This window comes from Oncorhynchus mykiss, unplaced genomic scaffold (genome assembly GCF_013265735.2).
Source record: "Oncorhynchus mykiss isolate Arlee unplaced genomic scaffold, USDA_OmykA_1.1 un_scaffold_196, whole genome shotgun sequence".
NCBI lineage: Eukaryota > Metazoa > Chordata > Actinopteri > Salmoniformes > Salmonidae > Oncorhynchus > Oncorhynchus mykiss.
Window position 1 is genome coordinate 522,501 of NW_023493679.1, and position 27,359 is coordinate 549,859.

The 27,359-nt window shown below is 46.4% G+C and overlaps 2 protein-coding genes across 5 annotated transcripts in view; one reads left to right on the top strand and one right to left on the bottom strand.

Annotated features, from left to right (window-relative positions):
* The window catches only part of abcg2b (ATP-binding cassette, sub-family G (WHITE), member 2b), a 30,376-nt gene extending 21,829 nt beyond the window's left edge, over nt 1–8,547 (bottom strand). For 2 of the 4 annotated variants that reach the window (XM_036972874.1, XM_036972872.1), the window contains exons 1-2: nt 7,936–8,547; nt 4,273–4,446 (exon numbers count right to left, since the gene is read on the bottom strand). In XM_036972874.1, coding sequence (XP_036828769.1) covers nt 4,273–4,445 — 173 coding nt within the window. In that variant the 5' untranslated portion in view covers nt 4,446; nt 7,936–8,547. The remainder of the gene's footprint in view (nt 1–4,272; nt 4,447–7,935) is intronic. The other 2 variants (XM_036972873.1, XM_036972871.1) reach the window with 1 other exon arrangement.
* Nucleotides 8,548–14,824: 6,277 nt separating this feature from the next.
* On the top strand, nt 14,825–22,778 carry LOC118947748 (UPF0472 protein C16orf72 homolog). Its single transcript, XM_036972880.1, has 4 exons — nt 14,825–15,286; nt 16,460–16,540; nt 18,118–18,414; nt 22,260–22,778. Exons 1-4 carry the CDS (start codon nt 15,088–15,090, stop codon nt 22,532–22,534), a joined length of 852 nt encoding a protein of 283 aa, XP_036828775.1. The 5' UTR covers nt 14,825–15,087; the 3' UTR covers nt 22,535–22,778.
* Nucleotides 22,779–27,359: the final 4,581 nt, after the last annotated feature.

The window sequence follows — 27,359 nt, forward strand, 5'->3', positions numbered from 1 at the left end:
TAACATCAGGTCAAGGGGAGTGGTCAACGCCAGATAACATCAGGTCAAGGGGAGTGGTCAACGCCAGATAACATCAGGTCAACACCAGATAACATCAGGTCAAGGGGCGTGGTCAACACCAGATAACATCAGGTCAAGGGGAGTGGTCAACGCCAGATAACATCAGGTCAAGGGGAGTGGTCAACACCAGATAACATCAGGTCAAGGGGTGTGGTCAACACCAGATAACATCAGGTCAAGGGGAGTGGTCAACGCCAGATAACATCAGGTCAAGGGGAGTGGTCAACACCAGATAACATCAGGTCAAGGGGAGTGGTCAACACCAGATAACATCAGGTCAAGGGGAGTGGTCAACACCAGATAACATCAGGTCAAGGGGAGTGGTCAACACCAGATAACATCAGGTCAAGGGGAGTGGTCAACACCAGATAACATCAGATCAAGGGGAGTGGTCAACGCCAGATAACATCAGGTCAACACCAGATAACATCAGGTCAAGGGGAGTGGTCAACACCAGATAACATCAGGTCAAGGGGAGTGGTCAACGCCAGATAACATCAGGTCAACACCAGATAACATCAGGTCAAGGGGAGTGGTCAACGCCAGATAACATCAGGTCAAGGGGAGTGGTCAACACCAGATAACATCAGGTCAAGGGGAGTGGTCAACGCCAGATAACATCAGGTCAAGGGGAGTGGTCAACACCAGATAACATCAGGTCAAGGGGAGTGGTCAACGCCAGATAACATCAGGTCAAGGGGAGTGGTCAACACCAGATAACATCAGGTCAAGGGGAGTGGTCAACACCAGATAACATCAGGTCAAGGGGAGTGGTCAACGCCAGATAACATCAGGTCAACACCAGATAACATCAGGACAAGGGGAGTGGTCAACACCTGATAACATCAGGTCAAGGGGAGTGGTCAACGCCAGATAACATCAGGTCAACACCAGATAACATCAGGTCAAGGGGAGTGGTCAACACCAGATAACATCAGGTCAAGGGGAGTGGTCAACACCAGATAACATCAGGTCAAGGGGAGTGGTCAACACCTGATAACATCAGGTCAAGGGGAGTGGTCAACGCCAGATAACATCAGGTCAACACCAGATAACATCAGGTCAAGGGGAGTGGTCAACACCAGATAACATCAGGTCAAGGGGAGTGGTCAACACCAGATAACATCAGGTCAAGGGGAGTGGTCAACGCCAGATAACATCAGGTCAAGGGGAGTGGTCAACGCCAGATAACATCAGGTCAAGGGGAGTGGTCAACACCAGATAACATCAGGTCAAGGGGAGTGGTCAACACCAGATAACATCAGGTCAAGGGGAGTGGTCAACGCCAGATAACATCAGGTCAACACCAGATAACATCAGGACAAGGGGAGTGGTCAACACCTGATAACATCAGGTCAAGGGGAGTGGTCAACGCCAGATAACATCAGGTCAACGCCAGATAACATCAGGTCAAGGGGAGTGGTCAACACCAGATAACATCAGGTCAAGGGGAGTGGTCAACACCAGATAACATCAGGTCAAGGGGAGTGGTCAACACCAGATAACATCAGGTCAAGGGGAGTGGTCAACGCCAGATAACATCAGGTCAACACCAGATAACATCAGGTCAAGGGGAGTGGTCAACACCAGATAACATCAGGTCAAGGGGAGTGGTCAACGCCAGATAACATCAGGTCAACACCAGATAACATCAGGTCAAGGGGAGTGGTCAACACCAGATGACATCAGGTCAAGGGGAGTGGTCAACACCAGATAACATCAGGTCAAGGGGAGTGGTCAACACCAGATAACATCAGGTCAAGGGGAGTGGTCAACACCAGATAACATCAGGTCAAGGGGAGTGGTCAACGCCAGATAACATCAGGTCAAGGGGAGTGGTCAACGCCAGATAACATCAGGTCAAGGGGAGTGGTCAACGCCAGATAACATCAGGTCAAGGGGAGTGGTCAACACCAGATAACATCAGGTCAAGGGGAGTGGTCAACACCAGATAACATCAGGTCAAGGGGAGTGGTCAACACCAGATAACATCAGGTCAAGGGGTGTGGTCAACACCAGATAACATCAGGTCAAGGGGCGTGGTCAACACCAGATAACATCAGGTCAAGGGGAGTGGTCAACACCAGATAACATCAGGTCAAGGGGAGTGGTCAATGCCAGATAACATCAGGTCAACACCAGATAACATCAGGTCAAGGGGCGTGGTCAACACCAGATAACATCAGGTCAAGGGGAGTGGTCAACACCAGATAACATCAGGTCAACACCAGATAACATCAGGTCAAGGGGAGAAGAAGGTCTGACTGGACAACAACAATCACTACAACATCACTACAACATCACTACATCATCACTACAACATCACTACAACATCACTACATCCAGTCACTACATCATCAATACATCCAGTCACTACAACATCACTACAACATCACTACATCCAGTCACTACATCATCACTACAACATCACTACAACATCACTACATCATCACTACATCATCAATACATCCAGTCACTACAACATCACTACAACATCACTACATCCAGTCACTACATCATCACTACAACATCACTACAACGTCACTACATCATCAATACATCCAGTCACTACAACATCACTACAACATCACTACATCATCAATACATCCAGTCACTACAACATCACTACAACATCACTACATCATCACTACATCCAGTCACTACAACATCACTACAACATCACTACATCCAGTCACTACATCATCAATACATCCAGTCACTACAACATCACTACATCATCAATACAACATCACTACATCATCACTACAACATCACTACATCATCAATACATCCAGTCACTACAACATCACTACATCATCACTACATCATCACTACAACATCACTACAACATCACTACATCATCACTACAACATCACTACATCATCAATACATCCAGTCACTACATCATCACTACAACATCACTACATCATCACTACAACATCACTACATCAACACTACAACATCACTACAACATCACTACATCCAGTCACTACAACATCACTACATCCAGTCACTACAACATCACTACATCATCAATACATCCAGTCACTACATCATCAATACATCCAGTCACTACAACATCACTACATCATCACTACAACATCACTACAACATCACTACATCCAGTCACTACAACATCACTACATCCAGTCACTACAACATCACTACATCATCAATACATCCAGTCACTACATCATCAATACATCCAGTCACTACAACATCACTACAACATCACTACATCCAGTCACTACAACATCACTACAACATCACTACATCATCACTACAACATCACTACAACATCACTACATCATCACTACAACATCACTACAACATCACTACAACATCACTACAACATCAATACATCCAGTCACTACAACATCACTACAACATCACTACATCCAGTCACTACAACATCACTACAACGTCACTACATCATCAATACATCCAGTCACTACAACATCACTACATCATCACTACATCATCACTACAACATCACTACATCATCACTACAACATCACTACAACATCACTACAACATCACTACATCCAGTCACTACAACATCACTACATCCAGTCACTACAACATCACTACATCATCAATACATCCAGTCACTACATCATCAATACATCCAGTCACTACAACATCACTACAACATCACTACATCATCACTACAACATCACTACATCCAGTCACTACAACATCACTACAACATCACTACATCATCACTACAACATCACTACAACATCACTACATCCAGTCACTACAACATCACTACAACATCACTACATCATCACTACAACATCACTACATCATCAATACATCCAGTCACTACAACATCACTACATCATCAATACATCCAGTCACTACATCATCAATACATCTAGTCACTACATCCAGTCACTACAACATCACTACATCATCACTACAACATCACTACATCATCACTACATCATCAATACATCCAGTCACTACAACATCACTACATCATCACTACAACATCACTACATCATCAATACATCCAGTCACTACAACATCACTACAACATCACTACATCATCAATACATCCAGTCAATATTGTATTGACGTCTCTCACCCCCCCCTACCTGATGTCCCCCCCCACCTACCTGACGTCTCTCACCCCCCCCCCCCCCCCCCCCCCCCCACCTGATGTCCCCCCCCCCCCCCCACACACCACCCGCCTCCCACCCCTACCTGACGTCTCTGAGGATGTGTTTCTCAGGTCCTGTCTTGTGGCAGAGTCCATTGCTCTCCATGACAGAGTAGTGTAGTCTGGAGAAGGAGACGGTTGGACCAGGTACCTGGAACATCACCTCTGGATCATCTGCTGCTGGGCTGCCTGACTCACCATTCTGGGGCTTAGACATCCTCCTCACCGAGAGAGAGGGAAGGAGAGAGACAGAGAGACAGGGAGATAGAGAGAGAGGAGGTAGAGAGAGAGAGAGAGACAGAGAGAGAGAGAGAGAGACAGAGAGAGAGACAGGGAGAGAGAGAGAGAGAGAGAGAGAGACAGACAGACAGACAGACAGACAGACAGACAGACAGACAGACAGAGACAGACAGAGAGAGAGAGAAAGAAGGGAACGGAGAAGAAATGATGTTAGATAGATAAAGAGACAGACAGAGAGAGAGGAGTTGTCTGCTGCAGTAGCTATCTAACCTATGTTCTAACTTCAAGGTAACGTATCCCAGATTGCCCTGCCCAAGCCTCTTTACGCCCCCTGTCAACCAATCACACAGGGGCATGGGTGTGGCCACGCCCTACCAGAGGGCAGGATGTTGAACTTTGAACCTTGGCCTTGACAGCGCAGGGGCATTGATAACAGGAGAGCACGTGCAACAAACACCTGTCTTCACCAATGATGTATATATAAACTCTAGATTGCTGACGCTATGTATTTGCAACTGAGTGGCTTGAAGCGACCGGTCGGCCATATTGGAACTCCCCGGTAGGAGCAGTCCTCCATAGGAATGACTGGAATTACATTTTTCAATGACAGAATTATATACTCAGATACTTAAAAGGAAAATGCTTAAATACTATATATATGTATATTTGTTATTTTAATGTTTATCATAATATAATTTAAAAGTATCCATTAAGGTATCTACAGAATAAACGTGTCAAAAGCGAATGTAGACATTAATAAATTAATTTCTATTAGCTTCCAGTGAAGGAGGAATACCAAGATGGAGGCACGGTGGCTTCACTACAGCGCACCCTATCAGTCATCTAGTGTATTTAGTAGTAACAGAGCCCTACAGTAGAGGTGTAGACATAATAAATGTAGCAACAGAACCCCACAGTAGAGGTGTAGACATTAATAAATGTAGTAACAGAACCCCACAGTAGAGGTGTAGACATAATAAATGTAGTAACAGAACCCCACAGTAGAGGTGTAGACATAATAAATGTAGTAACAGAACCCCACAGTAGAGGTGTAGACATTAATAAATGTAGTAACAGAACCCCACAGTAGAGGTGTAGACATAATAAATGTAGTAACAGAACCCCACAGTAGAGGTGTAGACATAATAAATGTAGTAACAGAACCCCACAGTAGAGGTGTAGACATTAATAAATGTAGTAACAGAACCCCACAGTAGAGGTGTAGACATAATAAATGTAGTAACAGAACCCCACAGTAGAGGTGTAGACATAATAAATGTAGTAACAGAACCCCACAGTAGAGGTGTAGACATCATAAATGTAGTAACAGAGCCCCACAGTAGAGGTGTAGACATAATACATGTAGTAGCAGAGCCCCACAGTAGAGGTGTAGACATCATAAATGTAGTAACAGAACCCCACAGTAGAGGTGTAGACATAATAAATGTAGTAACAGAACCCCACAGTAGAGGTGTAGACATTAATAAATGTAGTAACAGAACCCCACAGTAGAGGTGTAGACATTAATAAATGTAGTAACAGAACCCCACAGTAGAGGTGTAGACATAATAAATGTAGTAACAGAACCCCACAGTAGAGGTGTAGACATAATAAATGTAGTAACAGAACCCCACAGTAGAGGTGTAGACATAATAAATGTAGTAACAGAACCCCACAGTAGAGGTGTAGACATCATAAATGTAGTAACAGAACCCCACAGTAGAGGTGTAGACATAATAAATGTAGTAACAGAACCCCACAGTAGAGGTGTAGACATTAATACATGTAGTAACAGAACCCCACAGTAGAGGTGTAGACATTAATAAATGTAGTAACAGAACCCCACAGTAGAGGTGTAGACATCATAAATGTAGTAACAGAACCCCACAGTAGAGGTGTAGACATAATAAATGTAGTAACAGAACCCCACAGTAGAGGTGTAGACATAATACATGTAGTAACAGAACCCCACAGTAGAGGTGTAGACATAATACATGTAGTAACAGAACCCCACAGTAGAGGTGTAGACATTAATAAATGTAGTAACAGAACCCCACAGTAGAGGTGTAGACATTAATAAATGTAGTAACAGAACCCCACAGTAGAGGTGTAGACATTAATAAATGTAGTAACAGAACCCCACAGTAGAGGTGTAGACATTAATAAATGTAGTAACAGAACCCCACAGTAGAGGTGTAGACATAATACATGTAGTAACAGAACCCCACAGTAGAGGTGTAGACATAATACATGTAGTAACAGAACCCCACAGTAGAGGTGTAGACATTAATAAATGTAGTAACAGAACCCCACAGTAGAGGTGTAGACATTAATAAATGTAGTAACAGAACCCCACAGTAGAGGTGTAGACATTAATAAATGTAGTAACAGAACCCCACAGTAGAGGTGTAGACATAATAAATGTAGTAGCAGAACCCCACAGTAGAGGTGTAGACATAATAAATGTAGTAACAGAACCCCACAGTAGAGGTGTAGACATAATAAATGTAGTAACAGAACCCCACAGTAGAGGTGTAGACATAATAAATGTAGTAACAGAACCCCACAGTAGAGGTGTAGACATAATAAATGTAGTAACAGAACCCCACAGTAGAGGTGTAGACATAATAAATGTAGTAACAGAACCCCACAGTAGAGGTGTAGACATAATAAATGTAGTAACAGAACCCCACAGTAGAGGAGGAGTAGTACCAAGATGGCTGAGTGGTGGCTTCAACACAGCGCCCCCTGTCAGTCATCTAGTGTATTTAGATGGCTGAGTGGTGGCTCCAACACAGCGCCCCCTGTCAGTCATCTAGTGTATTTAGATGGCTGAGTGGTGGCTCCAACACAGCGCCCCCTGTCAGTCATCTAGTGTATTTAGATGGCTGAGTGGTGGCTTCAACACAGCGCACCCTGTCAGTCATCTAGTGTATTTAGATGGCTGAGTGGTGGCTCCAACACAGCGCCCCCTGTCAGTCATCTAGTGTATTTAGATGGCTGAGTGGTGGCTCCAACACAGCGCCCCCTGTCAAAGACACATTTCTCCATGCAAACTCTCATCAACAAGTATCAAGTAACCTAGCAAGTACATATTATAGCCTCTTTTCTTTTCTCGTGTAAGTAATTGATATTGTGTAATTCCCATGTGTATTTTTGTTAAGTATTTTACAAATGACCTAGCTAACTACCTTAGTATTTTCACATTACTATAATTTTTGGTAAATTTACCCTTTGGATTTTGTATTGAAATAGCTAACGTTAGGTCTCTCCGTCGATCAGACGTATGTTGCTGTGCTATATACCGGGTTGTAACCACTTACTTCGATAAGTACACATGTGCATTTTATAAATAAAATAAAAAATAATAAAAGTAATTTGTGTAACTTTTTTAATGTGGTGACATGCTAGCTACCATTAGCCCACCAGGGAAGGGATATTTATCTAGCTGGTTAATGCTGACTCACCGTTCGTATTGTAATGAAGCAGGTCTCGAACCCTCGACCTTCTAGCCCTTATTAATTAAACCCCAGGGTTCGTTACACTCATCCCTCCATTTTCAAAGAGCGCGTCCTCGCGCTAGCTTGCGAACACTACGTCTTTTTACAGGAACGCGCGCGCGCACACTCTCACCGGACAAGCACGCGCACTGTCGTGGCTGTAAGAGTCCGATACCACTTCGTTACAGTAGAGAGAGAGAGATAAATAAAGCCCTTGAATAAAGCCCTTGAATTGAATTGAATTGAGAGAGGCCGCAGCAGATAGGGACGTTGTTCCAGCTGTAGTGCCGCAGTGACACCACTGTTCTGTGTGGAGTCAGACACGCCAGCTTTACGTTAGTCCGGGAACCATGGCAACGACAGTTGGTTAGCTAGCGTGTCGCCGCTTAGAAAAGGTCTGACTGCACGAACGGTAAGCTAATGTTAACTAACTAGCTTAGCTAAATATTGCCTGGTGGGTTAGCTAGTTAGGTACCATGGTTGGCTAGCTAGTTATAGGTACCATGGTTGGCTAGTAAATTAGGTACCTTGGTTGGCTAGTAAGTTAGGTACCTTGGTTGGCTAGTAAGTTAGGTACCTTGGTTGGCTAGTTAGCTATGTACCTTGGTTGGCTAGTAAGTTAGGTACCTTGGTTGGCTAGTAAGTTAGGTACCTTGGTTGGCTAGTTAGCTATGTACCTTGGTTGGCTAGTAAGTTAGGTACCTTGGTTGGCTAGTAAATTAGGTACCATTGTTGGCTACATTAGCTAAGGTTGGCTAGTTAGTTAGGTACCATGGTTGGCTAGTAAGTTAGGTACCTTGGTTGGCTAGTTAGCTATGTACCTTGGTTGGCTAGTAAGTTAGGTACCTTGGTTGGCTAGTAAATTAGGTACCTTGGTTGGCTAGTAAGTTAGGTACCTTGGTTGGCTAGTAAGTTAGGTACCTTGGTTGGCTAGTTAGTTAGGTACCTTGGTTGGCTAGTAAGTTAGGTACCTTGGTTGGCTAGTTGGCTACATTAGCTAAGGTTGGCTAGTTAGTTAGGTACCATGGTTGGCTAGTAAGTTAGGTACCTTGGTTGGCTAGTTAGCTATGTACCTTGGTTGGCTAGTAAGTTAGGTACCTTGGTTGGCTAGTAAGTTAGGTACCTTGGTTGGCTAGTTAGTTAGGTACCTTGGTTGGCTAGTTAGTTAGGTACCATGGTTGGCTAGTTAGTTAGGTACCTTGGTTGGCTAGTAAGTTAGGTACCTTGGTTGGCTAGTTAGCTATGTACCTTGGTTGGCTAGTAAGTTAGGTACCTTGGTTGGCTAGTAAATTAGGTACCATTGTTGGCTACATTAGCTAAGGTTGGCTAGTTAGTTAGGTACCATGGTTGGCTAGTAAGTTAGGTACCTTGGTTGGCTAGTTAGCTATGTACCTTGGTTGGCTAGTAAGTTAGGTACCTTGGTTGGCTAGTAAATTAGGTACCTTGGTTGGCTAGTAAGTTAGGTACCTTGGTTGGCTAGTAAGTTAGGTACCTTGGTTGGCTAGTTAGTTAGGTACCTTGGTTGGCTAGTAAGTTAGGTACCTTGGTTGGCTAGTTGGCTACATTAGCTAAGGTTGGCTAGTTAGTTAGGTACCATGGTTGGCTAGTAAGTTAGGTACCTTGGTTGGCTAGTTAGCTATGTACCTTGGTTGGCTAGTAAGTTAGGTACCTTGGTTGGCTAGTAAGTTAGGTACCTTGGTTGGCTAGTTAGTTAGGTACCTTGGTTGGCTAGTTAGTTAGGTACCATGGTTGGCTAGTTAGTTAGGTACCTTGTTTGGCTAGTTGGCTACATTAGCTAAGGTTGGCTAGTTAGTTAGGTACCATTGTTGGCTAGTTAGTTAGCTACCATGGTTGGCTAGTTAGTTAGGTACCTTGGTTGGCTAGCTAGTTAGGTACCATGGTTGGTTGGCTAGTTAGTTAGGTACCTTGGTTGGCTAGTTAGTTAGGTACCATGGTTGGTTGGCTAGTTAGTTAGGTACCTTGGTTGGCTAGTTAGTTAGGTACCTTGGTTGTCTAGTTAGTTAGGTACCATGGTTGGTTGGCTAGTTAGTTAGGTACCATGGTTGGTTGGCTAGTTAGTTAGGTACCTTGGTTGGCTGGTTAGTTAGGTACCTTGGTTGGCTAGTTAGTTAGGTACCATGGTTGGCTAGTTAGTTAGGTACCATGGTTGGTTGGCTAGTTAGTTAGGTACCTTGGTTGGCTAGTTAGTTAGGTACCTTGGTTACTTTAACGATGTTACTTTAGTTGGCTGCTTGTATGTAATATAAATTATTCTGGGAGTCTAGTGTGTGTAATATAAATTATTCTGGGAGTGTAGTGTATGTAATATAAATTATTCTGGGAGTCTAGTGTGTGTAATATAAATTATTCTGGGAGTCTAGTGTGTGTAATATAAATTATTCTGGGAGTCTAGTGTGTGTAATATAAATTATTCTGGGAGTCTAGTGTGTGTAATATACATTATTCTGGGAGTCTAGTGTATGTAATATAAATTATTCTGGGAGTCTAGTGTGTGTAATATAAATTATTCTGGGAGCCTAGTGTGTGTAATATACATTATTCTGGGAGCCTAGTGTGTGTAATATACATTATTCTGGGAGTCTAGTGTGTGTAATATAAATTATTTACAGTTCACTGTTGTAAAACCTATTTACAAGATATTTACAGATGTTCACTGTTGGGATCCCAGACCATCCAGGATCCCAGACCGTCTGGTGAGGGGCACCCAGGATTCCAGACCGTTCGGTGAGGGGCACCCAGGATCCCAGACCGTCTGGTGAGGGGCACCCAGGATCCCAGACCGTCTGGTGAGGGGCACCCAGGATCCCAGACCGTTCGGTGAGGGGCACCCAGGATCCCAGACCGTCTGGTGAGGGGCACCCAGGATCCCAGACCGTCTGGTGAGGGGCACCCAGGATCCCAGACCGTCTGGTGAGGGGCACCCAGGATCCCAGACCGTTCGGTGAGGGGCACCCAGGATCCCAGACCGTCTGGTGAGGGGCACCCAGGATCCCAGACTGTCCGGTGAGGGGCACCCAGGACCCCAGACCGTCTGGTGAGGGGCACCCAGGATCCCAGACCGTCCGGTGAGGCACCCAGACCGTCTGGTGAGGGGCACCCAGGATCCCAGACCGTCCGGTGAGGCACCCAGACTGTCTGGTGAGGGGCACCCAGGATCCCAGACCGTCTGGTGAGGGGCACCCAGGATCCCAGACCCTGTGACCACAAAGCCCTGACTCTTGCACATCCATCCCTGTAGCCATTTTGAATTCCTTGATGCCCCTCCCTCTTTGTCATCTGTCCCCCACTTTATAGACAGTTTTTGTCCCCATAAACTTTTAATTAATAACTTGGGATTTTAACACTTGACATAGCAATCATAATAGTGGGAAGGAGCCTACAGATCCAGACTGTGTGAGGGCGTGTACCACTCAGAATAAATAAATACTGTGCCTTTTGAAGATTTTGTCTCTTGTCATGAAAACTATACTGAACAGAAAATATGTAAAGTGTTGGTCCAATGTTTCATGAGCTGAAAAAAAATAATATTCCAGAAATGTTCCATATTTCTCTAAACAAAATTGTGCACAAATTTGTTTCCATCACCTGTTAGTGAGTATTTCTCCTTTATCAAGATAATCCATCCACCTGACAGGTGTGGTATATCAATAAACTGATTAAACAGCATGATCATTACACAGGTGCACCTTCCGCTGGGGACAATAACAGCATGATCATTACACAGGTGCACCTTCCGCTGGGGACAATAACAGCATGATCATTACACAGGTGCACCTTCCGCTGGGGACAATAACATCATGATCATTACACAGGTGCACCTTCCGCTGGGGACAATAACAGCATGATCATTACACAGGTGCACCTTCCGCTGGGGACAATAACAGCATGATCATTACACAGGTGCACCTTCCGCTGGGGACAACATCATGATCATTACACAGGTGCACCTTCCGCTGGGGACAATAACATCATGATCATTACACAGGTGCACCTTCCGCTGGGGACAATAACAGCATGACCATTACAGAGGTGCACCTTCCGCTGGGGACAAAAACAGGTCACTCTAAAATGTGCAGTTTTGTCACACATCACAAATGCCACTGATGTCTCATGTTTGGAGGGAGCGTGCAATTGGCATGCTGACTGCAGGAATGTCCACCAGAGCTGTTGCATGAGATTTTAATGTTCAATTCTCTACCTTAAGCCGCCTCCCATGTTGTTTTAGATCATTTGGCGTTACCTCCAACCGGACAGAAACCACAGACCACGTGTAACCATGCCAGCCCAGGATCTCCACATCCGGCCTCTTCACCTGCAGGATTGTCTGAGACCAGCCACCCGAACAGCTGATGAAACTTGGGGTGGCAGGGTAGCCTAGTGGTTAGAGCATTGGACTAGTAACCAAAAGTTCAAATCCCCGAGCTGACAAGGTACAAATCTGTCGTTCTGCCCCTGAACAGGCAGTTAACCCAACTAGGCCGTCATTGAAAATAAGAATTTGTTCTTAACTGACTTGCCTAGTTAAATAAAGGTTAAATAAAAAATAAAGTAATTCTGATTCTGATGGCCAGACAGATAGTGGTCTTCTCCACATGGCCAGACTGATAGTGGTCTTCTCTACATGGCCAGACTGATAGTGGTCTTCTCTACATGGCCAGACTGATAGTGGTCTTCTCCACATGGCCAGACTGATAGTGGTCTTCTCCACATGGCCAGACTGATAGTGGTCTTCTCCACATGGCCAGACTGATAGTGGTCTTCTCTACATGGCCAGACTGACAGTGGTCTTCTCCACATGGCCAGACTGATAGTGGTCTTCTCTACATGGCCAGACTGATAGTGGTCTTCTCTACATGGCCAGACTGACAGTGGTCTTCTCCACATGGCCAGACTGATAGTGGTCTTCTCCCCTTTTCAAGGCTCTTATGCTCATCCTTGATCAAATCGATGAGGTCTGAAGTAGACGCCCAATGTCAACATACTGTACAAACAGTTATCTAGGCTAAGGAATACAACGTTGTGTTTTCATCTACTGCTCTGCTAACTAGCTAGCTAAAGTCTAATACACTTAGACTATGGGATGGATGCATTAATTTATCCTTTCATACAGTTGTTATGCTAACTAGCTAGCTAAAGTCTAAAACGCTTAGACTATGGGATGGATGCATTAATTTATCCTTTCATACAGTTGTTATGCTAACTAGCTAGCTAAAGTCTAAAACGCTTAGACTATGGGATGGATGCATTAATTTACCCTTTCATACAGTTAAAATGCTAACTAGCTAAAGTCTATAACACTTAGACTATGGGATGGATGCATTAATGTTCCCTTTCATACAGTTGTTATGCTAACTAGCTAGCTAAAGTCTAAAACGCTTAGACTATGGGATGGATGCATTAATGTTCCCTTTCATACAGTTGTTATGCTAACTAGCTAAAGTGTGGTCAGTGTCTGAGATTGAACAGTAGTAGATGTTTGACCTCTGTCATTGCCAACAAAGGGTATATAACAAAGTATTGAGTTAAACTTTTGTTATTGACCAAATACTTATTTTCCACCATAATTTGCAAATAAATTCATTAAAAATCCTACAATGTGATTTTCTGGATTTATTTTCTTCTCATTTTGTCTGTCATAGTTGAAGTGTACCTATGATGAAAATTACAGGCCTCTCTCATCTTTTTAAGTGGGAGAACTTGCACAATTGGTGGCTGACTAAATACTTTTTTGCCCCACTGTACATATATATATATATATACATGCTAAGAGTGCAAAGCTGTCATCAAGGCAAAGGATGGCGACTTTGAAGAATCTAAATTAGAATCTATATTATAAATGTATTTTGATTTGTTTCAACACTTTTTTTTTGGTTACTAAATGTAAAAAATTGTAAAAAATAAAGAAAAACCTTTGAATGATTAGGTCCAAACTTTTGACTGGTACTTTATATATATATATATATATATACTCTGAGTTCCTGATGACTATTTCCGTTATGGCGGGGTGGCAGGTAGCCTAGTGGTTAGAGTGTTGGGCCAGTAACCGAAAGGTTGCTAGATTGAATCCCCGAGCTGACAAGGTAAAAATCTGTCATTCTGCCCCTGAACAGGGCAGTTCCTAGGCTGTCATTTTAAATAAGAATTAGTTCTTAACTGACTTGCCTAGTTAAATTTTAAAAATCTATAAAAAATTGCCATTTTAACCAGATTTGACCCTTGAAACCCCTTTTTAAAATTGCCTTAAAAATCTAAATGTCAGCTGTTATCTGGCCTAACTTTATGGATCTAACATTATTGTTTGATCTAGCATGGATGACGAGCTGTAACAAGCAAACAAAAAAATAAATCACTTTGTCCAGGTTGGCTGGTCTACTAAAGGGGGTCATTTATTTTTTATTTTTTAATTATTGGGCTACTTTCTGACTGTAGGCCAGAATTTGAGGCTAAATAATATAGTTTGTAAACTTCCAGCCGCGCGGATAGTTATCCGAGATCTTTGGTACGTCCCTACCCTAACAAATCCTAACAAACCTGAGCATAACCTTAACCGTGTTAAACGTCAACTTGCATAGGGGTAAGGCCATCCACAAGGAACCTGATAAGACGGCTCCCTCTGGACAGACACCGTTTGACAGTCAAAGGAGGAGGGGGGGGCGGGATCAACATTGTTGTTCTATGACGTATCTCTTCCCTTTTACATCCAATGAAGACTTGAGAATAATTCGCAGAACCACGCCCTAAGCAACCACTGCAGGCCAATCGTTTTTAAGCATGGTGAGAGAAAAGGCGGGGTTTCAGTTAACAAGCATGTTGACATGTGTTTTTTTTAAAGAGATTCTCTCAGTCGACGACTCCTTCAGTTTGTTTAGTACCGGGGCGACCAGCGTTTAGACACCCGATGTTTTCACAATGCGGATCTAACTTCAACAACAGCTGGGCTTTTTAAAATTATTATTTTTTTAGCGTTTCCACGGCTAGTTACCAATCCATCCGATTAGTATTCACATCTATAAGGAAGTTTTAAACGGGAGGGTGGGGGGGGGGTACCCACATATAATAAACCGTAACGTAATAGACGCTTAATTGCGATTTATTATTATGGAGGAGAAGAAGGAGAAGGAGGGCGAAGCGGAGATCCAGGAGCACGGTCCCGAACATTGGTTCTCCAAATGGGAGCGGCAGTGTTTGGCCGAAGCCGAGCGACAGGAGCCGAGCGACGACGAGTCGGAGCAAAGTCAGCAAAAACTATGGCATCTTTTCCAAAATTCAGCCACTGCGGTCGCACAGCTATACAAAGGTCCGGAATAATACTTCATTAACAACTAGTATTAGCTCATTGAGATAGCTGACACTTAGCATTACAAAAAAAAGCTATCAGATAGACTCGAGTGGCAAGGCAAACAAAGGACATTAAGGCGATCTAGTTTGCTGTTTTGTTTGGCAACCATTTTAGACCCTACTTGTAGTCCTATTCGTTTTATATATTAGCTACATTTCTAACTAACATTGTCTAAGAATAATGTACAGATTGTCATTTTTAAACCCCCCCTGATGAGTTATCTAGTTGTCAGGTCCAGGAACAGTACTGTAGCTGTAGCTCGGGAACTAACTAAAGATATCATAGATATACAACGTTTAATATATTTTGACCTCTCTACATCGTTCAAGTGATTTGATTTGCATTACTTTGTTTAATCATTTCATTTTTGTTTTTATTAATGTCGAGTTTTGACAATTTTTTTTGTCTCGAGTTAACTTTGCAGTCCGACCGTAACGCAGAACAAAATGGCGAAGCGCAGGGAGGAGTTGTGTTGAAAATAACTATTTTATTATTATCATTATTATTAACCACCACCAAGCTGTTTCTGTTTTTGTCTGACCCTCGGTCCTCTTGGCACATTCACAACACTTGACCATTCACCTTGTCTGGTCAATCAATTTAAAAGCGACGAGGTGAATTATTATAACGCTGATCAATGCGTTACTAGGACAAAATGGCGATTGGGTTATGACTAATGTTATTTATCCGACTTAGTGTATAGTTGTTGTTCTACCAGTTTATCACAATATTGAGGGTGTATTCTACATCCACGTCTCTAGTGAAACAACCACTATGCCGTGATAACTAGATTAGTTTTGCCCGTTTTTTTGGCCCAAGCCAGTGTTCAGCTAACTAGATAACTGTCGCCTGGTTTCTTTGCCATAGGTTTGGTCTTAAGGCATATAAACACAGTGAAGTCAGACTGATGCAGCTCAGTCAGACAAAATGGCGTTGCTTAGCCAAGTTGAAGGGTCAAAGTAGAGAAAGTTGTCTATTCAAAGTTATACGGGCCTGGGAAAAAAAAGTCGCAGTCTTTGCCAGACGATGTCGTATGTTAGACACAAGCATGGAATTAATGGCATGTATTGGTTTTGTGAATGTCAAGTTGCTCCGGTTGTTAAAATTTTCCTTTTGTGTGTGTGTTTTCAGACAGAGTTTGTCAACAGCAGGGTCTGTCTCTCTGGGTTCCCTTCCAGAACGCAGCTACTGCCGTCACCAACCTATACAAAGGTAACTAAACGCTGAGTTTAACTTGTTTTATTGGGCGTTTTTGTCTTGTGGCTGTGTGACACACTGTTGAGTTGTCTGTGTTTTTACCAGGCTAGGGTTTCCCTGGGGTGACACTCGGACGAACGACCACACAGTCTACCACCCTAACCCTTCCCCTCCTCTCTTCCCTAGCCACACACCCATACTCCGTGCTGTAGCTAGACCACCAGGGTCCTGTTCACTGAGGAGGAAATGGAAGAGAACGTTCCGATGTGGGGAACCTGTCCAATAGAAAATGCTCGTTTTTGTTTTCCGTTGCAAAATGCTTTCTACGTTGTGTACTGTTAAATACAACCCTGTGTGTGGGGGGGGGGGGGGGTTGAGCTCAGTTTCAATGCTATTACTGCAGTAAGTCATTTTGGAAACGTCTTGGAGACTAATGCTACCAGCTATTACTGCAGTAAGTCATTATGGAAACGTCTTGGAGACTAATTCTACCTGCTATTAGCGTAGTAAGTCATTATGTAAACGTCTTGGAGACTAATGCTACCTGTTATTACCACAGTAAGTCATTATGGAAACGTCTTGGAGACTAATGCTACCTGCTATTACCACAGTAAGTCATTATGGAAACGTCTTGGAGACTAATGCTACCTGTTATTACCACAGTAAGTCATTATGGAAACGTCTTGGAGACTAATGCTACCTGCTATTACCACAGTAAGTCATTATGGAAACGTCTTGGAGACTAATGCTACCTGCTATTAGCGTAGTAAGTCATTATGGAAACGTCTTGGAGACTAATGCTATGGACCCTGCTTCTGACTGACTGGTCTGCTATGGACACTGCTACTGACTGACTGGTCTGCTATGGACACTGCTACTGACTGACTGGTCTGCTACTGACTGACTGGTCTGCTATGGACACTGCTTCTGACTGACTGGTCTGCTATGGACACTGCTACTGACTGACTGGTCTGCTATGGACACTGCTACTGACTGACTGGTCTGCTATGGACACTGCTACTGACTGACTGGTCTGCTATGGACACTGCTACTGACTGACTGGTCTGCTACTGACTGACTGGTCTGCTATGGACACTGCTACTGACTGACTGGTCTGCTATGGACACTGCTACTGACTGACTGGTCTGCTATGGACACTGCTACTGACTGACTGGTCTGCTATGGACACTGCTACTGACTGACTGGTCTGCTATGGACACTGCTACTGACTGACTGGTCTGCTATGGACACTGCTACTGACTGACTGGTAAACTGGTGAAACCTGCCCCCCCCCAATCCAACCTCTCACAGAGTCACTAGAGTCCCACCAGCGGAGCTATGAGTTGGGGGTCCAGCGGGCGTACCAGCGTCGTAACAAAGACATGAAACCTGCCCCCCCCCCAATCCAACCTCTCACCCTCTCTCTCCCTCTCCCCCCCACTCACAGAGTCACTAGAGTCCCACCAGCGGAGCTATGAGTTGGGGGTCCAGCGGGCGTACCAGCGTCGTAACAAAGACATGAAACCTGCCCCCCCCCCCCCCCCCCCAATCCAACCTCTCACCCTCTCTCTCCCTCTCCCCCCCCCTCACAGAGTCACTAGAGTCCCACCAACGGAGCTATGAGTTGGGGGTCCAGCGGGCCTACCAGCGTCGTAACAAAGACGTGCTGGCCTGGGTGAAGAAGAGGAGGAGAAACATCAGGAGGGAGGACCTCATCAGCTTTTTGTGTGGCAAGGCCCCGCCCCCACGCAACCCCCGTCGCGACGCACAGACACCCAAACACGGCCACGCCCTCTCTGTGATGTCACCCGGCAGGCCGCCGTCCACAGAGAGCGGGTCGTCTGTCGAGGCTGACCTGCAGCCCTTCAGAGAGGCCATCGCACTGCACGGTGAGACAGACACACACACTGCACAGTGACACAGACACACACACACTGCACAGTGAGACAGACACACACACTGCACAGTGAGACAGACACACACACACTGCACAGTGAGACAGACACACACACACTGCACAGTGAGACAGACACACACACACTGCACAGTGAGACAGACACACACACACTGCACAGTGAGACAGACACACACACACTGCACAGTGAGACAGACACACACACACTGCACAGTGAGACAGACACACACACACTGCACAGTGAGACAGACACACACACACTGCACAGTGAGACAGACACACACACACTGCACAGTGAGACAGACACACACACACTGTACAGTGAGACAGACACACACACACTGCACAGTGAGACAGACACACACACACTGCACAGTGAGACAGACACACACACACTGCACAGTGAGACAGACACACACACACTGCACAGTGAGACAGACACACACACACTGCACAGTGAGACAGACAGACACACACACACTGCACAGTGAGACAGACACACACACACTGCACAGTGAGACAGACAGACACACACTGTACAGTGAGACAGACACACACACTGTACAGTGAGACAGACACACACACTGTACAGTGAGACAGACAGACACACACACACTGCACGGTGAGACAGACAGACTGCACGGTGAGACAGACAGACACACACACACTGCACGGTGTGACAGACAGACAGACACGCACACTGCACGGTGAGACAGACAGACAGACACACACACTGCACGGTGAGACAGACAGACAGACACTGCACGGTGAGACAGACAGACACACACGCTGCACGGTGAGACAGACAGACAGACACACACGCTGCACGGTGAGACAGACAGACAGACACACACGCTGCACGGTGAGACAGACAGACACACACGCTGCACGGTGAGACAGACAGACACACACACTGCACGGTGAGACAGACAGACAGACACACTGCACGGTGAGGCAGACAGACAGACAGACACACACGCTGCACGGTGAGACAGACAGACAGACACACTGCACGGTGAGGCAGACAGACAGACAGACACACACGCTGCATGGTGAGACAGACAGACAGACAGACACACACGCTGCATGGTGAGACAGACAGACAGACACACTGCACGGTGAGACAGACAGACACACACACTGCACGGTGAGACAGACAGACAGACACACTGCACGGTGAGACAGACAGACAGACAGACACACACGCTGCACGGTGAGACAGACAGACACACACGCTGCACGGTGAGACAGACAGACAGACACACACGCTGCACGGTGAGACAGACAGACAGACAGACACGCTGCACGGTGAGACAGACAGACACACTGCACGGTGAGACAGACAGACAGACACACACACTGCACGGTGAGACAGACAGACAGACACACACACACGCTGCACGGTGAGACAGACAGACACACACGCTGCACGGTGAGACAGACAGACACACACGCTGCACGGTGAGACAGACAGACAGACACGCTGCACGGTGAGGCAGACAGACAGACACGCTGCACGGTGAGGCAGACAGACAGACACACTGCACGGTGAGACAGACAGACAGACACGCTGCACGGTGAGACAGACAGACACGCTGCACGGTGAGACAGACAGACAGACACGCTGCACGGTGAGACAGACAGACAGACAGACACGCTGCACGGTGAGGCAGACAGACAGACACGCTGCACGGTGAGGCAGACAGACAGACACGCTGCACGGTGAGACAGACAGACAGACACACTGCACGGTGAGACAGACAGACACACTGCACGGTGAGACAGACAGACAGACACACTGCACGGTGAGACAGACAGACAGACACACTGCACGGTGAGACAGACAGACAGACACACTGCACGGTGAGACAGACAGACAGACACACTGCACGGTGAGGCAGACAGACAGACACGCACGGTGAGACAGACAGACAGACACACTGCACGGTGAGACAGACAGACAGACACACACGCTGCACGGTCAGACAGACAGACAGACACACTGCACGGTGAGACAGACAGACAGACGCACTGCACGGTGAGGCAGACAGACAGACACACTGCACGGTGAGGCAGACAGACAGACACACTGCACGGTGAGACAGACAGACAGACACACTGCACGGTGAGGCAGACAGACAGACACGCTGCACGGTGAGACAGACAGACAGACAGACAGAGACACACAGTGCACGGTGAGACAGACAGACAGACACACACGCTGCACGGTGAGACAGACAGACAGACAGACACACACGCTGCACGGTGAGACAGACAGACAGACAGACACACACGCTGCACGGTGAGACAGACAGACAGACACACTGCACGGTGAGGCAGACAGACAGACACGCTGCACGGTGAGACAGACAGACAGACACACACACTGCACGGTGAGACAGACAGACAGACACACTGCACGGTGAGGCAGACAGACAGACACACTGCACGGTGAGACAGACAGACAGACAGACACACTGCACGGTGAGGCAGACAGACAGACACACTGCACGGTGAGACAGACAGACACACACACTGCACGGTGAGGCAGACAGACAGACAGACAGACAGACACACACACTGCACGGTGAGACAGACAGACAGACAGACAGACAGACACACACGCTGCACGGTGAGACAGACAGACAGACACACACGCTGCACGGTGAGACAGACAGACAGACACACACGCTGCACGGTGAGACAGACAGACAGACACACACACTGCACGGTGAGACAGACAGACAGACGGACACACACGCTGCACGGTGAGACAGACAGACAGACAGACTACGTTGAGACAGACAGACACACACACACACACTGCACGGTGAGACAGACACACACACACACTGCACGGTGAGACAGACAGACAGACAGACACACACACTTCACGGTGAGACAGACAGACAGACACACACACTGCACGGTGAGACAGACAGACACGCACACTGCACGGTGAGACAGACAGACACGCACACTGCACAGTTAGGCGGCTGAACCTCTTCAGTAGTCAGGAACAGGCCCTTACGAGGCCTCTATCAACTACTCCCACCACAGTCCATATCGTTCATGGAACCAGGGCTGTATTGATGCATCATTCAAACGACCGCATAGCCAGCTAGCTACCTAGCCAAACACTGACTGACTGGCCATTAGCCCAGCTAGCTACCTAGCCAAACACTGACTGACTGGCCATTAGCCCAGCTAGCTACCTAGCCAAACACTGACTGACTGGCCATTAGTCCAGCTAGCTACCTAGCCAAACACTGACTGACTGGCCATTAGCCCAGCTAGCTACCTAGCCAAACACTGACTGACTGGCCATTAGTCCAGCTAGCTACCTAGCCAAACACTGACTGACTGGCCATTAGCCCAGCTAGCTACCTAGCCAAACACTGACTGACTGGCCATTAGCCCAGCTAGCTACCTAGCCAAACACTGACTGACTGGCCATTAGTCCAGCTAGCTACCTAGCCAAACACTGACTGACTGGCCATTAGCCCAGCTAGCTACCTAGCCAAACACTGACTGACTGGCCATTAGTCCAGCTAGCTGCCTAGCCAAACACTGACTGACTGGCCATTAGCCCAGCTAGCTACCTAGCCAAACACTGTCTGACTGGCCATTAGCCCAGCTAGCTACCTAGCCAAACACTGACTGACTGGCCATTAGTCCAGCTAGCTACCTAGCCAAACACTGACTGACTGGCCATTAGTCCAGCTAGCTACCTAGCCAAACACTGACTGACTGGCCATGTGAGTGTCTCTGTCACACCTGTATACTAATATTATTAATATTGTTGTAATCCCCCTCCAGGCCTGAGTGGGGCGATGGCCAGTATATCCGTTCGTTGCGGTGCCCCTGGCTCTCCGACGCACCTGACACGCGACAGCCCCGTCACTCCGCAGCCGGGTCGTAACCGTAGGAACGGTCTCCACGACGTCGACCTGAACACCTTCATCGCCGAGGAGATGGCGCTCCATTTGGAGAACGCCGCGGCAACCGCTGCAGCCAATAGGAAGAGGGCGTCTGCCCAGTGCAGTGACGTCATCACAGACTCGCCCACCCACAAACGCAACCGGATGCTCTGAGTGTCCCCGGATATCACACACACACATCGACGACACACACACACACACGCTCAAGGCACGTTTCTCACACACACGCCACGCACACTAGATATTTCTACTTTGCTGTCGCGGCCCGAGCTGATTGGATGATGACTCGTCCACCAGGCCGGCCAATCAAACCCTCCCAACCTGGCACCTCCCCCTCTGTTGCTTTAAAAAAAAAAAAAGAGAGAGAAATGTAAATGATTAAAAAGCCACTTATCCCCTCCTCCTCCGCCATCTCTCCTTCCTGTGTTCCCTCCTTTCCTCGTGGTTGGCATGACAACGACTTGGAATGATCGCACAAACGGACTGGTAGCTCACCAGCAGCCTGTCTAGACCACTGGGGTGAAACTGTGTTGGCCATGTGTTCTGAGTGGTGGGACAGACCTGCCCCCCCCTTGTTACTAGAGGTGTGTTGGGGTCCTGAGGCCTAGAAGCCTTGCTGTATAGTAGCCCCTCACCTCTCAAGCGACTGTGGCTCTAGTCTCCCTCCTCTCGATGCGTGTGTGTTGGACAGAACTGCCACTAAGTGTGTGTGTGACTTGTCTTTGCCTTTTGAGGAAGCTGCTATCTCTGGCACAGCGGGAAGTTCTGGGGTGTGTGTGTCTGCCAGCACGTGTGTGTGGCTGTGTGTGTGTGTGTGGCTGTGTGTGTGTGTGTGGCTGTGTGTGTGTGTGTGGCTGTGTGTGTGTGTGTGGCTGTGTGTGTGTGTGTGTGTGTGTGTGTGTGTGTGGCTGTGTCTGTGTGTGTGGCTGTCTGTGTGTGTGGCTGTGTGTGTGTGTGTGTGGCTGTGTGTGTGTGTGTGTGGCTGTGTGTGTGTGTGTGTGTGTGGCTGTGTGTGTGTGTGTGGCTGTGTGTGTGTGTGTGGCTGTGTGTGTGTGTGTGGCTGTGTGTGTGTGTGTGGCTGTGTGTGTGTGGCTGTGTGTGTGTGGCGCTGTCTGTGTGTGTGGCTGTCTGTGTGTGTGGCTGTCTGTGTGTGTGTTCGTTGAGCACAATCCTGACTGGATTCATGTGCGTTTGTGTTTTGTTTTATAAAGCCTCCACCCCAATAGCTCTTCCCTGTCTCCTCTCTCTAACCTTTAACCCCAAGTCCTCTTATCTACAGTGTATATACATTATGACAACTAGGTTCTGCTGTTGTATGATGCAGACATACATGTGGTACATATTGTAAAAAATAAAATAATGTTAAAAAAAAAAGAGATGCAAAACCATTGAATTGTTTAAAATGTAAAATAATGATTCTGGCATTAAACAAACCAAGCTTTTAACTATGAACGGTTTTTCAATGTTTTCTCTTTACTGTTGAGACCAGGCTAGTATTAATTGTGGTCTGCTAGCCTGGGGATAGTACTGTTTAGACCAGGCTAGTTGACCAGGCTAGTATTAATTGTGGTCTACTAGCCTGGCTGGCCAGTGCTGTTGAGACCAGGCTAGTATTAATTGTGGTCTGCTAGCCTGGGGATAGTACTGTTTAGACCAGGCTAGTATTAATTGTGGTCTACTAGCCTGGGGATAGTACTGTTTAGACCAGGCTAGTATTAATTGTGGTCTACTAGCCTGGGGATAGTGCTGTTTAGACCAGACTAGTATTAATTGTGGTCTGCTAGCCTGGGGATAGTACTGTTGAGACCAGGCTAGTATTAATTGTGGTCTACTAGCCTGGGGATAGTGCTGTTTAGACCAGGCTAGTATTAATTGTGGTCTGCTAGCCTGGGGATAGTACTGTTTAGGCCAGTCTAGTATTAATTGTGGTCTACTAGCCTGGGGATAGTACTGTTGAGACCAGGCTAGTATTAATTGTGGTCTACTAGCCTGGCTGGCCAGTGCTGTTGAGACCAGGCTAGTATTAATTGTGATCTACTAGCCTGGGGATAGTACTGTTGAGACCAGGCTAGTATTAATTGTGGTCTACTAGCCTGGGGATAGTACTGTTGAGACCAGGCTAGTATTAATTGTGGTCTGCTAGCCTGGGGATAGTGCTGTTTAGACCAGGCTAGTATTAATTGTGGTCTGCTAGCCTGGGGATAGTGCTGTTGAGACCAGGCTAGTATTAATTGTGGTCTACTAGCCTGGGGATAGTACTGTTGAGACCAGGCTAGTATTAATTGTGGTCTACTAGCCTGGGGATAGTACTGTTTAGACCAGGCTAGTATTAATTGTGGTCTACTAGCCTGGGGATAGTACTGTTGAGACCAGGCTAGTATTAATTGTGGTCTACTAGCCTGGGGATAGTACTGTTGAGACCAGGCTAGTATTAATTGTGGTCTACTAGCCTGGGGATAGTACTGTTTAGACCAGGCTAGTATTAATTGTGGTCTACTAGCCTGGGGATAGTACTGTTGAGATCAGGCTAGTTGACCAGGCTAGTATTAATTGTGGTCTACTAGCCCGGGGATAGTACTGTTTAGACCAGGCTAGTATTAATTGTGGTCTACTAGCCTGGGGATAGTGCTGTTTAGACCAGGCTAGTATTAATTGCAGTCTACTAGCCTGGGGATAGTACTGTTGAGACCAGGCTAGTATTAATTGTGGTCTTCTAGCCTGGCTGGCCAGTGCTGTTTAGACCAGGCTAGTATTAATTGTGCTCTACTAGCCTGGGGATAGTACTGTTTAGACCAGGCTAGTATTAATTGAGGTCTACTAGCCCGGGGATAGTACTGTTGAGACCAGGCTAGTATTAATTGTGGTCTACTATCCTGGGGATAGTACTGTTGAGATCAGGCTAGTTGACCAGGCTAGTATTAATTGTGGTCTACTAGCCCGGGGATAGTACTGTTTAGACCAGGCTAGTATTAATTGTGGTCTACTAGCCTGGGGATAGTACTGTTGAGACCAGGCTAGTATTAATTGTGGTCTTCTAGCCTGGCTGGCCAGTGCTGTTTAGACCAGGCTAGTATTAATTGTGGTCTACTTGCCTGGGGATAGTACTGTTTAGACCAGGCTAGTATTAATTGTGGTCTACTAGCCTGGGGATAGTACTGTTCAGACCAGTCTAGTATTAATTGTGGTCTACTAGCCTGGGGATAGTGCTGTTGAGACCAGACTAGTTGACCAGGCTAGTATTAATTGCGGTCTACTAGCCCGGGGATAGTACTGTTTAGACCAGGCTAGTATTAATTGTGGTCTACTAGCCTGGCTTGCCAGTGCTGTTTAGACCAGGCTAGTATTTATTGCGGTCTGCTAGCCTGGCTGGCCAGTGCTGTTTAGACCAGGCTAGTATTAATTGTGGTCAACTAGCCCGGCTGGCCAGTACTGTTGAGACCAGGCTAGTATTAATTGTGGTCTACTAGCCTGGGGATAGTACTGTTGAGACCAGGCTGGTATTAATTGTGGTCTTCTAGCCTGGCTGGCCAGTGCTGTTTAGACCAGGCTAGTATTAATTTTGCTCTACTAGCCTGGGGATAGTACTGTTTAGACCAGGCTAGTATTAATTGAGGTCTACTAGCCCGGCTGGACAGTGCTGTTTAGACCAGGCTAGTATTAATTGCGGTCTACTAGCCTGAGAATAGTGCTGTTGAGAACAGGTTAGTATTAATTGCGGTCTACTAGCCTTGGGATAGTGCTGTTGAGACCAGGCTAGTATTAATTGCGGTCTAATAGCCTGGCTGGCCAGTGCTGTTTAGATCAGGCTAGTATTAATTGTGGTCTACTAGCCTGGGGATAGTGCTGTTGAGACCAGGCTAGTATTAATTGATGTCTACTAGTCCGGCTGGACAGTGCTGTTTAGACCAGGCTAGTATTAATTGTGGTCTACTAGCCCGGCTGGCCAGTGCTGTTTAGGCCAGGCTAGTATTAATTGCGGTCTACTAGCCTGGGGATAGTACTGTTTAGACCAGGCTAGTATTAATTGTGGTCTACTAGCCTGGGGATAGTACTGTTGAGATCAGGCTAGTTGACCAGGCTAGTATTAATTGTGGTCTACTAGCCTGGGGATAGTACTGTTGAGACCAGGCTAGTATTAATTGCAGTCTACTAGCCTGGGGATAGTACTGTTGAGACCAGGCTAGTATTAATTGTGGTCTTCTAGCCTGGCTGGCCAGTGCTGTTTAGACCAGGCTAGTATTAATTGTGCTCTACTAGCCTGGGGATAGTACTGTTTAGACCATGCTAGTATTAATTCAGGTCTACTAGCCCGGGGATAATACTGTTGAGACCAGGCTAGTATTAATTGTGGTCTACTAGCCTGGGGATAGTACTGTTGAGACCAGGCTAGTATTAATTGTGGTCTTCTAGCCTGGCTGGCCAGTGCTGTTTAGACCAGGCTAGTATTAATTTTGCTCTACTAGCCTGGGGATAGTACTGTTTAGACCAGGCTAGTATTAATTGTGGTCTACTAGCCCGGCTGGACAGTGCTATTTAGACCAGGCTAGTATTAATTGCGGTTTACTAGCCTGAGGATAGTGCTGTTGAGAATAGGTTAGTATTAATTGCGGTCTACTAGCCTTGGGATAGTGCTGTTGAGACCAGGCTAGTATTAATTGTGGTCTACTAGCCTGGGGATAGTACTGTTGAGAACAGGCTAGTATTAATTGTGGTCTACTAGCCTGGCTGGCCAGTGCTGTTTAGATCAGGCTAGTATTAATTGTGGTCTACTAGCCTGGGGATAGTGCTGTTGAGACCAGGCTAGTATTAATTGAGGTCTGCTAGTCCGGCTGGACAGTGCTGTTTAGACCAGGCTAGTATTAATTGTGGTCTACTAGCCCGGCTGGCCAGTGCTGTTTAGACCAGGCTAGTATTAATTGCGGTCTACTAGCCTGGGGATAGTACTGTTGAGACCAGGCTAGTATTAATTGTGGTCTAC